Raw genomic sequence first — 15,442 nt, 5'->3', positions numbered from 1 at the left:
ATATTCTTCCCCCATTCCCCCATCCTCACCTCTCAGAGGAAGTAGGACAGCTTTAGCAGCATGCATAAAAGTATACTGTGTTGTGAAGCCTCCCATGCTCTCCATTATTCTCCTCAGTTTATCCGGCAGAATGGCTTATCTGAGGAGATGAGTGGCAATGGCATCTGAGATACAGTAACATCAAGAGAACCCCCACCAATTATTTTGCCTATTACCTTCTTTTCCTTCCCTCTAGAAGGAAGGATAGGACACTGGGGCAACAGCATTAAGTCTGAAGAGAGAAATTATACTGGTGTTGGTTAAGAGATGTTTCTTTACCTAGTCTTTCCTGAGTATAAGGAAAAAACAAACAAACATGGGACTAGGGAGAAGCAATTAATCCTTCCTACAGTGTCACATTACTTTTGTCTTATGTCTAAAATACACAATATGCAAAGTTGACTTTTATTATTAACTACTGACCGATTTATAAATGTTATTAGAGCAGAACAGTGTCATGAATAATCCCCAAAGCAGATTTGCTTCTCCTATGCTGATTTGACGCTTGTAAGGAAATACATACTAGGGACATATTACTTGGCATGGAGAAACCACCCTGGGGCTAGAAAGCTGAACAGTACACAAGTTAATGTTTATTGTATTAGTCCTTCAAGGGCCTTGCTTCAGAGTCCTGTGGAAAGATTGAAAGGAACTCGGGGAATAAGCGGGGGTAAGATTATCCAAAAAGGAGGTAACTAGACAGTAATGATTTTGGAGGGGTGAGCAAAAGGTTGCAGTAAAAAAAAAATGTACCTTTTTTTCTGCAAACTGTCTTTGGTTAAGAGCTACAGAATAACTGAGTTTATTAGGGGCAGAGCAAAAACAAAAGGGGGAGCAGAGGATTTGTTGGACTTAAGTGGATGGGTTTTCAACTTAATATAAAACGAACTTTTCAACAAATAGAGCTGCTCATTCAGAAAAGGTGGCCTTGTGTGACTTGGGGTTCCCCATTACTGGCTGTGTTTAAGACTAAGTGCAATTATCCTGTTATAAATGTAGTAAACAGTATTCATGTACCCTTCATTCTGCAGATGTTTACTCTGTTCAAGGTGCATGCAAGAACATGAAGAATCAAACCTAGATTTGCTCTCTGCCAGTTGTCAATGCAGTGGTTCTTACACTTTAATGTGTATACACATTCCCTTGGGGATCTTGTTAAAATGCAGAATCTGATTCTGTGGGATGGGGCCTCAGACTCAGCATTTCTAACAAGCTCCCAGGTGACGCCAATACTGCTGGTCACTATAACACATGCTGAGTGACAAGGGTTTCTAGTAGGTAATGAGACATGCATATAATCATAATACAAAGTAAGAATTAGTAAATACCACATAAGTCCCATTAATTATCAGTAGAAACCTGAATCTGCTCCAACAAGACTGTCGTTGCCCTTTTCTACCTAAGTATTCCTTCTGATGGTTCTGTTGCTCTCTTTCTTGAATTTCATTTCTTCTGGGGTTGCTCACTGCAAGTGCTGTTTCTTAGCCTAGAATAGCTTTCTCCTTCTCCTTACACTAATTTTAACAATTTGTCAAGATTTATCTCCTGGGACTTCCCTGGTGGCGCAGTGGTTAAAAATCTGCCTGCCAATTCAGGGAACATGGGTTCGATCCCTGGTCTGGGAAGATCCCACATGCCGCGGAGCAACTAAGCCCGTGCACCAACAACTACTAAGCCTGCGCTCTAGAGCCGAAGAGCCACAGCTGCTGAAGCCCGTGCGCCTAGAGCCCGTGCTCCGCAACAAGAGAAGCCACCACAATGAGAAGCCCGAGCACCACAACAAAGAGTAGCCCCCGCTCGCCGCAACTAGAGAAAGCCCGTGAGCAGCAACGAAGACCCAATGCAGTCAAAAATAAATAGAAATAATTTTTTAAAAAAAGATTTATCTCCTAATTATTCCCTCTTCCCTGGGGACCCAGTCAGGCTGTCTGCTCCCCATGGCACTTAGTTTTACCCTCGAGCAATTACCACTACTCACTACTACTTCCTTAGCTTTCAGTTGCAAGTCCGTTTTCTTATTCCCTATAGCAACTCACCTCTCCGGGATGCCTGTCGAAAAGACGCTACAAAATGAAAACGTTTGGCGAACCTGAGGCCAGGTGAGGGAGCGGGGAAAAAAGCAATGCTGCTCCACCGGGTGCGCACCAGAGCCCGTGAGGGGACCCCGTGTCCTTCGGTGACCGTCCCCACCCGATGGCAATCCCTGAGGCTCAAGCAACCAAAGATCTCGGCGCAGTCTCGCCAGCGAAGCAGTCCTGGCCCCGCACGCGGTGGATTGCGGAACCGGCGCCCCCGCCTGGCGCTGAAGGCTGCGCGCGACTGCCCACCATCGAGGCGACGGTGGCTAGAGAGGCCGGCGGGCCCCGGGCGCTGCCGCTGCGCGGCCGCAGGGAACGCGCGCGGGGCGACCCCGCGTCTCTGGCCTTGTAGCCATTTTAGGAGGAAACCCGGGTCGCTAGCCCGGGGCGTGGCTTCAATTTCAATAACTTTATTGGTGGCCTTATCCGCAGAACAGCCATCGCACCATTGGTCCCGGGAGGAGGCAGAGCATCGCGGGAGGTGATTGGGGTGGGAGCGCCCCTGGGCAGTGAGCGCGGAGGGTGCGGGGGAGTTTCCGAAAGCGGGTTTCTTGAGCAGCGGGCAACTAGGGGGATTGGGGGTTCCGGGGGTTCCTGGCGGCCAGGGAGGGAGGGCGGGCGGGCTCCCCTGCGCGCGGCTTTCCTGGGGCGGGGATTCCCTTGCCCGGGTCCCCAGACGCAGGGGCGGGGCCAGGGGCTCCCCAGACGCGACCGCCGGGGTGTCCCTAGCCCCGTGTTGTTCCGCACGGCAGGTGGCCCCCGACTCGAGCTGCACCGCCATGGGAAACACCACCAGCGACCGGGTGGCCGGGGAGCGCCACGGCGCCAAGGCTGCGCGCGCCGAGGGCGCCGGCAGCCATGCCCCGGGCAAGGAACATAAGATCATGGTGGGGAGCACCGATGACCCCAGCGTCTTCAGCCTGCCGGATTCCAAGGTGAGTGTCCCCAGGCCCCCAGTTGGTGGCGATGCTGCAGTAGTCTGGGTGTCAGGGCATCTCCTCCCTATTTTGATTTTTTCTTATCACACTGACCTGGGTTACGGTTTTTAGAATTAAAGGCTTTTTTCGGGGACGGAGATATTGAGTGGTAATTCCTTTCGCGGTGCTGTCTCAAAGTAGGATAGAGGCGGAGTTCTTGTTACCTGACTACTCTTTTGGCCACATTTTTAGGATGAGGCCAACAAACCTCCGGCCGGTCGCCCTTGGTTCTCCTAACAGGCACCCTCTTCTAGAGTACTGATGAATTTGTAGGTTGTGAGCCCTGGTGAAAAACTTCAGAGGGTAGGTTTCCCGAGTTGCTGACCATAGGCGGCATTTCCTCACATTTGCCTTGAGGTAGGTAAATGAATTTCTTTTTCCTGATAACTGTTGTGTATCAGTATCATTTTTGCCCTTCTGAGAGCTCATCACTTCAGATCCTCTTCCCCTTTGGCATGGCTGTGAGCAGCAACCACTTGCTAATATGAATACTTTCTTCTAGTCTTGGGGATCAATAAAGGACATTATTTGGTTGACTGCTTAGTTTTCATCTCATACTTTACAGTAGTCTTGGCTGAGCTGCTTCTTTCACGTCCAGCTGCTTCTCAAGTGGGAGAGCAAATAATTCCAGGATTTCTCTAATTTCCGGTAGTGCTTCATAATGTTACCGCGGCTGAAAATGGACAACCCACAGTTGCCCTGAAGACCTTGCTCTCAATCAAGGACTTTCAGGAAAGTGGCAACTTGTATTCACCCTACAGAAAGGATAGATGGAGCTGACAGCAATGTAATTACTATTCGAATGTTTCTAATCACTTTCAGAGTTGTAGGCATTAAATACATTAATTCCTCCTGGTAGTCTGACTAGAATGAAGTAGAAAAGTGGAGGGGTTGGGGAGATTGGGGTAGGTTTGATGTTATCACTCATCCTGTCCCACCCATCTGGGGTTTTATTTTATTTACTCTTGTAAATAGAGAATAATTTGCCGGGTTGATAACATGTGGATTCTACTGTTTATTTTCTTGGATCACAATTGAGAACATAATCACAAAGAGATTATGCTCCTCAGCCATTTACTTCTTCAGAGCTTTCTCAAGGTGATTGTATTTTTACCAGTTTCCTACTTTGGTGACTCAGGATTTAAGTACAGTGTATTTGTCAAACTGTGACTGCAGTAATTGGCGTCCTGAATAAAAGCCAGGTTGCTCTGTCTGAAATGGAGCCTATTTTGGATCATTCTTTCCCTTACCTCAATCTTGACATTTGTGAAATAAGAAAATAGGTTCAAATAATTCCCAAGGTCACTTCCAAATCTAAGATTTTATAGTTCTCAATCTACTCTATTTCTTCCCTCAATGTTTCACTTAAACATTTTTCAATTATAATTCTAATTGTTTTGCCTCTTTTCCTGATGATTTTGCTGACTATTTAACTTGGAGTAAACAGTCTTTTTGCTAGTCAGCTGCTCTCATGCCTACCACAGAAATGTCATATCATACGTGGAAGGGCTTTCTTCCAAAGCTAGGCATATTAATAGTTTGTAGCTTTCAAATTCTAAACTGAAACTATTAAATCATACAAGTAAGTAATAGAAACAGTGGCAGGCGGGCCTACATTGCTTCAAATGCCAGCCTTCTTTGGTTTACTAGTTCAATGGTTTTCAGTCCTATTTGCACATTAGACTCACCTGAGATTTGTTTGAACACTGCATAGAAAATTTGAAACATTTTTCATGTTTCAAAGTCAGGAGAACAGTGTAATGAACCCCTGTATTAACTGTCATCCAGTTTAAACAATGATCAAATCATGAATGAATTTATGTCACCTATACCCCAATCCACTCTTCCTCCACCAATTATTTTGAAGCAAATCCCAGACCATCATATCAAATATTACTTTATTTGTAAATATTTTAGGATGTATCTCTAAAGATGAGGTTTCTTTCTTTATTTTTAATATAATTTCAGTATTATTGTCTGGGAAGCTTTTTAAAAGTAGATTCCCGGACCTTATATCTGAATCAGAATCTGAGGCATATGTAATTGTTAGGCATATGTAAACATTTCTGTAATTCTAATGCAGCCTGTCAAATAAGAGTTCATTGCTTTGAGAAAATGGAGATCAAACTTTTCTCTTAAGCCACTTCCTTATATAATGTGAAAGTTCCTTCAATTCTCTTTCTCTGCTTGCTTTGGGTTATGCTGCTACTGGTATCTCATAGTGTAGTTTTGAGGAATATTGAGAGAGAGTATGGAAGGTAGTCTGCCTCAGCCATTTTGAAAGCAAAGCCCAAATGAATAAACTAGTCCTTTTTTTTTTTAACCCACATTATTTTATTTGGTAATATTTTGGCTTGGTACCATATAGTCTTATTTACCAAAGTTATTTAAGCCAATCTGAAGTGGGGGTGAGCAAACTTTTTCTATAAAGGGCCAGGTAGGTAATATTTTAGACTTTGCGGACCATACAGTCTCTGTCACAACTACTCACTTCTGCCATTGTAGCATGAAAGCAGCTGTAGAAAATGAGTACGTGAATGAGTGTGGCTATTTTCTGATAAAACCTTATTTGTAAAAGCATCTGGCTCACTGGCCATAGTTTGCCAATTCTGTTCTGAAGGATGGTAATGAAAAGAAACTAAGTAAGGAGTCAGTTGTTTTTCCGGAATCCTACATACTTCATTTCATATTGGAACCACTTTTTTAAAGGAAACTGTGTTTTTGATCTGATGCTTCTTGGGGCTCCAGAATTTTCATCCCTACTCCTGAAATAACTAGTACAAACCTGGCATAGGTGAACAAGTAACATTTCATAACCATTTCTCAAAATTTATGAAACCAATGATCTTCGGGCCTCTCACTGCTGTGGCCTCTCCCACTGCGGAGCACAGGCTCCGGTCGAACAGGCTCAGCCGCTCCGCGGCATGTGGAATCCTTCCGGACCGGGGCACAAACCCGCGTCCCCTGCATCGGCAGGCGGACTCTCAACCACTGTGCCACCAGGGAAGCCCTGATTTTTATATTTTTAATTTCCTTTTGTAACCTATTAACTAAAGTAGAGATTGTGAATTACTTATGAATTTTAGCATCTCTAATTTCTATTACAACTGATAACTTGGGAGCTGCTCATATTTGCATGTGGTTAACTTAATTATTTTTTGTAGAACCATACTTTATTTTCATATTTTTTCTCTTAAGAGACACTCAGAAGCATATCATAATTGTCTGCCTATGAGTTAATCTGGTAAGAGCAAGTAAGGTTTTTTGTTTGTTTCTTAAGGGAAATCCTAAGGCTCTGAAAGAATGAGTGATACATGCAGACTCAGAAGTTAGGCTGTGATTTGGGTAGCCTTTGAGCATAAGCCATTTGACCATTTTGGTCCTAGATGAGTTCCTTTTCTATAGTTTGTTTAAAATCTGATTTAGTTGCTAATTTCAAGGCTTATTAATCCTTAGCAGAAACGTAGCACCCCTCTCTGCCCTAGGGAGGAGAGTGACCTTTTCAGAATTCCTGGGTCACAATTTAGGGATGACCTAATCCTTCTTACAGCTCCCTGGGGACAAAGAGTTTGTATCATGGCAGCAGGATTTGGAGGACTCCGTAAAGCCCACACAGCAGGCCCGGCCCACTGTTATCCGCTGGTCTGAAGGAGGCAAGGAGGTCTTCATCTCTGGGTCCTTCAACAATTGGAGCACCAAGATTCCACTGATTAAGAGGTGAAGACAAGTGTCTTGGTTGAGTCTACAGGGTCCAGGAGTAGAGACTTGATTTCCTTTCTTAGGAGAGAGACCTGGCTGGACTACTCCTCTCCACCTGCTAGGGACTCTCTCTAGAATATTTTCTGTGACCAATAAGTATATCTGTGACATTTTTTTCTAACCTCATAGTGAGTCAGAGATGTTTTACCACTTAGAATGTCATTTTCTTTAAGACTGTGTTAACACAAGTCCTTTCTATGCTTGTGGGAAGTCTTCCATAACTGCCTGAGTCCAGTTGCTCTGACTTCTGCACTAAAACAAAACACACTGTAAAGTTCTAGGTAGTAATGTTGTTTGTTGCTTTCAGAGCAACAGTGAATTATGTAACTGGTTATGGCCCTTTGTATATAGGTAATTTTCTAGAATCTGCTCACCAAAATATGGGAAGGGTACCTTGAGGCACTTCTTATCCTGAACCTACTTGCTATCTTATTTACATTCGTGAGGGATCCGTTTTGCTGAAGCAAAATAGTTGTACTAAGGTGGAACATTCGGGAGGATTAACATCTTTATTGTTCTTTTCCAGATATTAGTTAAGAGCTAAAGTTATTGGGAGGGGCTAGCAAATACATGCTCAAGGTGATATAAAAAAGGAGAATGGGTTTATAAATTATTTTTTACTACAGGGGTTGCAATCACTTAAGAATGCGGGAGATCATTGGTATGATATTGTGATTGCCTCGTGGTTTTTACATTTATATTCTGTCTTCTAATAGAAATTTGGCCTATTTAACTTTCTGTTTTCTTCTATAGCCATAATGATTTTGTTGCCATCCTGGACCTCCCTGAGGGAGAGCACCAGTACAAGTTCTTTGTGGATGGACAATGGGTTCATGATCCATCAGAGGTAAGGCCTTGATCTCCGAGGGTAACCACTGACTTAACAGTCTCCTTTAAACTATCATTCCCCTTGGTGTCAAACATCATTGCAGTCAGGACTGATAGACTCCTATACTGTTGGATTTCTTTCTTGATAAAAGGTGGTGGTGCCAAATATGATCCCTTTTAAAAAGAGGAGAGTTGAATAGAAGAGATGTATTTGAAATGGGGTTTCATGAATTTTTTTTCCATTCATTGTTTCAGCCTGTGGTTACCAGTCAGCTTGGCACAATTAACAATTTGATCCATGTCAAGAAATCTGATTTTGAGGTGTTTGATGCTTTAAAGCTAGATTCAATGGAAAGCTCAGAGACATCTTGTCGAGGTAATTTTGTAGTATTTGCTCTTTCTTGATCTGTTTTTCTTATAATGCGTGTTTCTTCCCAAGAGTGGTTTTTGTTTGTTTTTTCATTTTCTCCTTAGGAATCTTATGAATCGTATGTATATGTTTCTCCTATAAACATTAGGTACCCGTCTTCAAGAAGAAAATCTGTCTAGTGTATTTGATTTCAAACTTTTTAACCAGTAGGTTTACACTGTAACCCAGTACACACACACACACACACACACACACACACACACACACACACAAAACAGTAACACAAGTCTTAACAGTATAATATTTGCCTTTCTTACATGTAAAGTACTCTATTTTCTATTTTATCCTTCTTTTTATAAACCACTAATAGGCTATGGTCTATAGTTTAAAAAGCTATTTCTAGTAATATTTCAAGTTTTTCATTGACCTTTGAGAGTATCAACTAGCAGGGGCTAGCTGTGTCTCATATGCCTTGTTTAGCTGCCTCAGCTTAATCCTGCCAGTTTGATAGCTCAGTTGGCAGTTCTATAATTTTATAGGGCCCTACATATATGGCAGTTTTTTGGGGGAAAAGGGTTATAAAAACCTCACATTTCCTTTTTTTTTTAAATTTCTTTAAATAATTAATTAATTAATTTTGGCTGTGCTGTGTCCTAGTTGCGGCACACAGCCTCTTTGTTGCGGCATGCAGGATCTTTTAGTTACAGCAGGTGGACTTAGTTGCGGCATGCATGCAGGATCTAGTTCCCAACCAGGGATCAAACCCGGGCCCCCTGCAGTGGGAGCGTGGAGTCTTACCCATTGGACCACCAGGGAAGTTCCCAAACCTCACATTTCTTTTGTGTATATGTTAACTGAAGTTTTGTAAGTTTTGGGTTAAAAAAAAAAATCCCTTCGTAGAGGAAAAGACTTGTATCCTTTTGTTTCTCCCAGTGCTTTTTCCAGGGCCTTCATCTCTCCTTACTTTAGCTATAAAACCAGAAAAGTGATTTGCTATCCATACTCACAGTTACCAATTTTGTTGTTTTACAATAAAGGCTATGACTGTCTAAAGAACTGTATTTCCAGTAAGCACACTTCTCCCTTGTGAGTTCAAAGCCTGCCTCTGCTACTAACTAGCTTTGCATCATGGACAACTCCATCAACCTTTTTGGTTCTTGGTTCCTTATCAGTAAAATCAGAGGCTTAGACTCTCAGCGATTCACAGCTGAGGAGACACAGTACCTGAAGTGAGACATATTAGAATCTCAGGACACAAGAGTGGCTTATACAGTTTCTAAAAGAATAAGCAATAGTATAATAATTGTTTAGGAAAATTACAAAGATATTGTTTTCATTATATAAGCTCAGAAAGTAAGGCTGGACATTGTTCTTAACTGGTGGTGCAGAGATTTAAAAGAGTTTAAAAATACTGAATTGAATGATGAGGCCACTAGTTACTCTAAATTTTTGTATTATATGATTCTAGCAAAGCAACCAATGAATAATAGACATATAATCATAATTATGGACAAAGAGGACTAGCATACTTTTGATATTTCTCTCTTCCCACTTTCACCCAATTTCCTGATCCACTGAGGTAGGGTTTAGAATACATATTATTAGGAATCTTCAGATAATGGGTTTTAATCTGCACTCAGTGACCATCTTTGCCGTGTATGTGACTTTGGGTAAATGACTTAACCATTTTTTTTTCTGATGGAAAGGGAAAAAAAAAAAAACTGTTCTGTGTACTTGCAAAGAGTGTTTTTGTGGATCTATGATAAAATACCTGAGAGTACTTTGAAAAGTTTCAAGTTCTATACATTTTTAAGATATTGTTTAATATAACAGTATTTTTGCTACTCTTTTCTTTTGTCCCACGGTATATTTAATTGAAATCTGAGTTCTTATGCTGAACTGGTTATTAAAATCCTTTTTACTAGAAACTGTAAAAAACATTAAAAAATTTTAAGCAAAAAATTATAGTTCTCTGCATTTTTGTGTATTTCTATTCTGTCTGCATACACTTTTTCCATTTTTTTAAGATATAATTTCACATGCCATAAAATTCACTCTGTTAAGGTGTGCAAGCCAGTAAGTTTTAGTATATTCACAGAGTTGTGCAACCATCATCACTATATAATTCCAGAGTTTTGTTTTGTTTTTTTTGGCTGCGCTGGGTCTTCACTGCTGCATGCAGGCTTTCTCTAGTTGCAGCGAGTGGGGGCTACTCTTCGTTGCAGTGTGTGGGCTTCTCATTGAAGTGGCTTCTCTAGTTGCAGAGCACGGGTTCTAGGCACATGGGCTCAGTAGTTGTGGCTTGTGGGCTCTAGAGCGCAGGCTCAGTAGTTGTGGCACATGGGCTTAGTTGCTCCGCAGCATGTGGCATCTTCCCGGACCAGGGATCAAACCCGTGTCCCCTGCACTGGCAGGCGGATTCTTAACCACTGGACCACCAAGGAAGTCCAAATTCCAGAGTATTTTAATCACGCCCAAAAGAAACCCCATCCCCATTAGCAGTCACTTCCCATTGCCTCCTTCCCTCCGCCTCTGGCAACCACAAATCTACTTTGTGTCTCTATGGATTTGCCTATTTTGGACATTTCATATAAATGGGATCATACACTACGTGGTCTTTTGTGTCTGGCTTCTCTCACCTAGCATAATGTTTTCAGGGTTCATCCATGTTGTAATATATATAATTCATTCCATGGATATACCATTTTATTTATCCATTCATTAGCTGACGGACATTTGGATTGTTTCCACTTTTTGTCTGTTACCAATAATGGTGTTACGAACATTTGTGTTCAAGTTTTTGTGTGGGCATATGTTTTCATTTCTCTTGGGCATGTACCCAGGAATATAATTGCTGGGTCATATGGTAACTTTGTGCTTAACTTTCGGAGGAACTGCCAAACCGTTCTCCAAAGTGGTGCACCATTTTACATTCCAACCAGCAATGGGAATAATAAAAAGGTTCCAACTTCTCCACATCATTGCCAATAATTATCATTGTCTGTCTGTTTTTATTCTAGCCATCTTAATGAGCGTGAAGTGGTATCTCATTGTGGTTTTGATTTGCATTCCCCTAATGACTACTACATTGTTATTAATTTTTCCTTTTTGTTGCAGTCATCGTAGTATCAGTAGTCTTAGAGTTTATAACCTTGCTGCTTGACTGGAAAAAAGAACAAATCTAATATTCTCATATTGTTTGATAGTTTATAAGGCATTGTCACATCTGTTGTCTCATTTGATTCCTATAAAAGCGCTGTGAAATAGGGCAGAGATTGTTATTTTCATTTTATGAATGAGGAAACTGACTATAGAAGAGGGATTTGTCCCAAGTCATACAATTGATAAATGGAGTAGCTCTTCCCTGAACCTACATCTTTTACCCCTCATCTCCTCCCCTATCTTTCACGTCATGTTACCATGTTGAGGAACTTCATGGTTTATGTTCAGGATGACGCAGACTTTTTCTTTGTTTGCGTTACAGTTGTAGACCCAACAAGTCACAAGTTTGATTCTTGACTTCTACCATATTTAATATTAGCTGCCATTTACTGACAGTTTTTTCATGCATCTTTAATAGCTCTCCAACTTTCCCTTATATTTGAATAAATATCTTCCAGACCTTTCCAGCTCACCCCCAGGGCCTTATGGTCAAGAAATGTATGTGTTTCGATCAGAGGAGAGATTCAAATCCCCACCCATCCTGCCTCCTCACCTTCTCCAAGTTATTCTTAACAAGGACACTAATATATCTGTGAGTATCCTAAGAGTATTGCTGGGGCATCTGGGGGTTACTAGACCATTTGAGCTACAGTGTAGTAATCCTAGAGGTTGGGATTATTACAAAGGTGTGTTGAGTATAAATCATATACGTATCAGTAGTTTTACAAGTTCCTTTTTCCAGGGCTGAGTTGCGACTTTTCCAAATACTGTTACCTAAATTCATAGTTGTCTTCTGGTCCTAATATATCAGGCTCAGAGCTATGGATTGCTAGAACCAGTTTCTAAGACTTCTATTCCAACATAAGATAAGGAGTATTTATCATTTGGGGATATCCAAAAGAAGTATATTTTGCATATAATTTACATTTCTAGTCAATTCACTTGATTCCCACTAAGATTATTTTTGCCTCTTACACAAATCTTCTATATGTGTTGTGGGCAAGGTCTGTTAAAGAGGATGAATAGGTAGTGAGGCTAAGGGTTTCTGCTCTGGACTCAGAATTTTCCTAATTTTCTGTAATGAGAATGTATTATTTATATATACTAGGATGAGTGCATTATTTAAAGGAAATAATACATTCTAGTTTTGAGTTTTTTAACAGTCCCAAAGATCTCTGAGGAAGAATAAACTGGTTTAGGATTGTGCATTTAACCCCATTTAGTGGTGTTTTTTTGGGTTTGTTTTTTTTTTACCCCTCTTAGTGTGATCCAGCCTTGCTCCCCGAGCCCAATCATGTTATGCTGAACCATCTCTATGCATTGTCCATTAAGGTAAGTGGTGGGCCTGGTTCTTCACATAGTTCCCCAAAATGGGAGGGGAAGAGTTGAACACGTGTTCCCTAGTGGCTACTTGCTCTGCTACTTAACTGAAGCTGAAGCTGGCAGTAATGGTCAATTTATAGGAGAAGAAGTTTCTTTCTTTAACTAGTGGGTTTGTTTGTTTTAAATTTTAGTCTCGATATCTGAGTTCTGGCTAGCTGAATTGCGCTGTGATTGAATGGACTTTTTTGCTTCCTGGTTTCTTTCTGGGTAGCTATAAACCTTTGCACCACCTACTTAATTAAGTTTGAGTTCATAGTACTAGGATTTCATTTACAGAAAAAGCAAGTTTACCTTCCAGTTCAAAGAATGCTTGAATGTGATATTAAGGCTTCCACTTTTTTAGAGGTGGACATGAGCTGCTTTCAGCTGCCTGAGTCATATATACTCAAGTGCTTGCATCTTTCCTATCCACTACTTAAAGGAGAAATGTGACCAGACTTGCCCTGTCCCCCAACATCCCCGTTCCAGCTCTTAGAATGCTTCTTGGTTTCTCTGCTGCTTTAGATTCTGGATTGAAAATATCTGTTCAGTCTTGTCATGTCTTTGTGGTCTGGCTATTGGAATAATATTTTATATAGTTCTGTAGTTACCAAACTAAGCTGACCATCATCAGAATCACTTGGGGGAAGTTTGGGAAAATATAGATTCAGAGGCTCCATCCCTAGGGATTCTGAATAAGTGCATCTAGGATGGGCCTCAGTAATATTTTTAAGCTGCTTATATTTCTTAGATGTGCACCCAGATTAGGGAAGTCACTGATACAGCTGTCTTTAACAGATTACCTGGTATTTACTAAATGTATATTATTGAATTTAATTTTTATAATAACCTTGTGGGCTAAGGATTATTCTTTAACCCTGTTTTATAGATAAGGAAACTAAGGCTCATAGAAGGTCATATTGCCAATAAGTACAAGAGAGAGGACTGAGGTCCAGTCCTCCCATCCTTATTCCATGTCCTTTCCTAGAGACCATTGTGCTGGTTCTTCCAAGTAGATCTTTCTCTCACCCACTTCTCATTTCCACCAAACTCTTTCTGGAGTTGAATTTTTTACCTGCCTTGCTTCTATCATTTTTAGGCTGTGATCTGCATACTGTGGTCACAGAATGTCAATCTGAGAAGTATTCATTGTAGATGATACAATATAGAGGAAAATAGGAAGAGGCACTGGTTTCTTAATTGGATTTGCTTGGGTTCTTTGTGATCTAACTGAATTTTGCCTCCTGTATCTGCTCTTTGGCTATCAGGTAATGTCCACACGTCTGCCATCTCTTTCTATGGTACACCCAGGGTCTGTAACACTGCTTGGGAAATGGTACCTCTTACTCTTCACACTGGTTCTGACCCAGGTCAAGGTCTTGATTGCTGTGGTTCAGCTTGGCCATGACCTATCCCTGGTTCTCTCATTGTTTAAGCTGTTTGGAATTGATCCATTGGATTGAGTGTCTTTCCAAGGAGGATTTTAGGGTCCACTTTGTTCAAGGATAGAAGATGATTCCTGAGTCCCCTCTTGATCAGAGATGCCTTTTTTTAAAGTTCATCCCTGGTATTAAATGGGGCTTGGAAATGGTTTTTCAAAAGGATCACTGCCCTTTTTTCTCATTGCTTTTAGGACTTCCTTCTAGAGATAGATATCAGGATATTTCTTTTTTTCCATCATAGTTGTTTTTTTTTGTTTTTGTTTTTTGTTTTTTTTGCGGTGCACGGGCCCTCACTGTTGTGGCCTCTCCTGCTGTGGAGCACAGGCTCCGGATGCGCAGGCTCAGCGGCCATGGCTCACGGGCCTAGCGGCTCCACGGCATGTGGGATCTTCCCGGACCAGGGCACGAACCCGTGTCCCCTGCATCGGCAGGCGGACTCTTAACCACTGTGCCACCAGGGAAGCCCTTTTTTTCCAATCATAGTTTTAAGCCCAATATTTGAATGTGAGGTGGGGAAGGAAGTGAGGTAGGAGACTAATTAATTTTTTCAGCACCTACTTTCTCTGTCAGATATTTTCATGTAATCATCAGAGCCATATTAATGGTAGGTGTTGTCCTTTGTAATGATGAGAAAAAACTTACAGCCATTAAGTAGATTACTCAAGGTCACAAATAGAGTAACAGTAGGAGTCAGGATCAAAACTTAAATTGATTTGAATCCAAAACCAACCTTTTTTTTATAATATCAAACTAACTCTGTTAAAAGTGAGCGGTTGTGAAGGATTAATAGCTGGGAACAGCTGCCTACTTCCTGAACTAGTGAATGAATTACATATGTTTATTTCCCTTGCAGGACAGTGTGATGGTCCTTAGCGCGACGCATCGCTACAAGAAGAAGTATGTCACTACTCTGCTGTACAAGCCCATCTGAAGGGATTCCTTCCTGCCTCCCAGGATTCAGGAGAAGCCTCTCCCTTGCCTTTCTGGACTAGACCAGTCTTACCTGGGACTGGAAGGCTGATTTGCTTTGAGGCTAATATGTTTGTTTCAGAGCCTCTGAGTAGGATGCTCTGCTTTTGCATTTGATTGCAAATGAGAGCTTTAGGAGTTCATGGAATTTATTTTAAGAAAAAATCATATATATACATACACACACACACACACACACACACACACACACACACACACACACACACACACACGAGAGGAAAGTTAATGGAAGCCTCCTAGCTAGATGTATTCTCTCTGCCTGTGGGAACTCACCAAGATCTGTTGGGGAGAGCTGCAGGAAGAACCATTACAGGAAGCTTTTTTCCTAAAGTGAATGAAGAGCAAACTCTCAGGATCCTTGTTGGGTGGAGATTCTATCACTGCTACCTTGGCTCTCCAAGGAATGGACTTGTGCCAGAGCGCTGCCCTACTTAC

At 41.5% G+C, this 15,442-nt stretch overlaps 1 protein-coding gene across 1 annotated transcript; it reads left to right on the top strand.

Annotated features, from left to right (window-relative positions):
• The first annotated feature begins 2,566 nt into the window (after nucleotides 1-2,566).
• PRKAB2 (protein kinase AMP-activated non-catalytic subunit beta 2) lies at nucleotides 2,567-15,166 on the top strand. Its single transcript, XM_024764776.1, has 8 exons — nucleotides 2,567-2,598; nucleotides 2,870-3,052; nucleotides 6,645-6,811; nucleotides 7,607-7,700; nucleotides 7,937-8,057; nucleotides 11,672-11,805; nucleotides 12,477-12,545; nucleotides 14,871-15,166. Exons 2-8 carry the CDS (start codon nucleotides 2,897-2,899, stop codon nucleotides 14,946-14,948), a joined length of 819 nt encoding a protein of 272 aa, XP_024620544.1. The 5' UTR covers nucleotides 2,567-2,598; nucleotides 2,870-2,896; the 3' UTR covers nucleotides 14,949-15,166.
• Nucleotides 15,167-15,442: the final 276 nt, after the last annotated feature.

This window comes from Neophocaena asiaeorientalis, unplaced genomic scaffold (genome assembly GCF_003031525.2).
Source record: "Neophocaena asiaeorientalis asiaeorientalis breed wild unplaced genomic scaffold, Neophocaena_asiaeorientalis_V1.1 scaffold62, whole genome shotgun sequence".
Lineage (NCBI taxonomy): Eukaryota > Metazoa > Chordata > Mammalia > Artiodactyla > Phocoenidae > Neophocaena > Neophocaena asiaeorientalis.
This window is presented reverse-complemented; position numbering and strand designations above follow the sequence as displayed.

Coding starts and splice junctions, on each gene's coding strand:
- PRKAB2 (XM_024764776.1), top strand. CDS start 2,897: ATGGGAAACACCACCAGCGACCGGGTGGCCGGGGAGCGCCACGGCGCC. Junction 7,701..7,936: donor GGGTTCATGATCCATCAGAG/GTAAGGCCTTGA, acceptor TCATTGTTTCAG/CCTGTGGTTACCAGTCAGCT. Junction 8,058..11,671: donor CTCAGAGACATCTTGTCGAG/GTAATTTTGTAG, acceptor AATATCTTCCAG/ACCTTTCCAGCTCACCCCCA.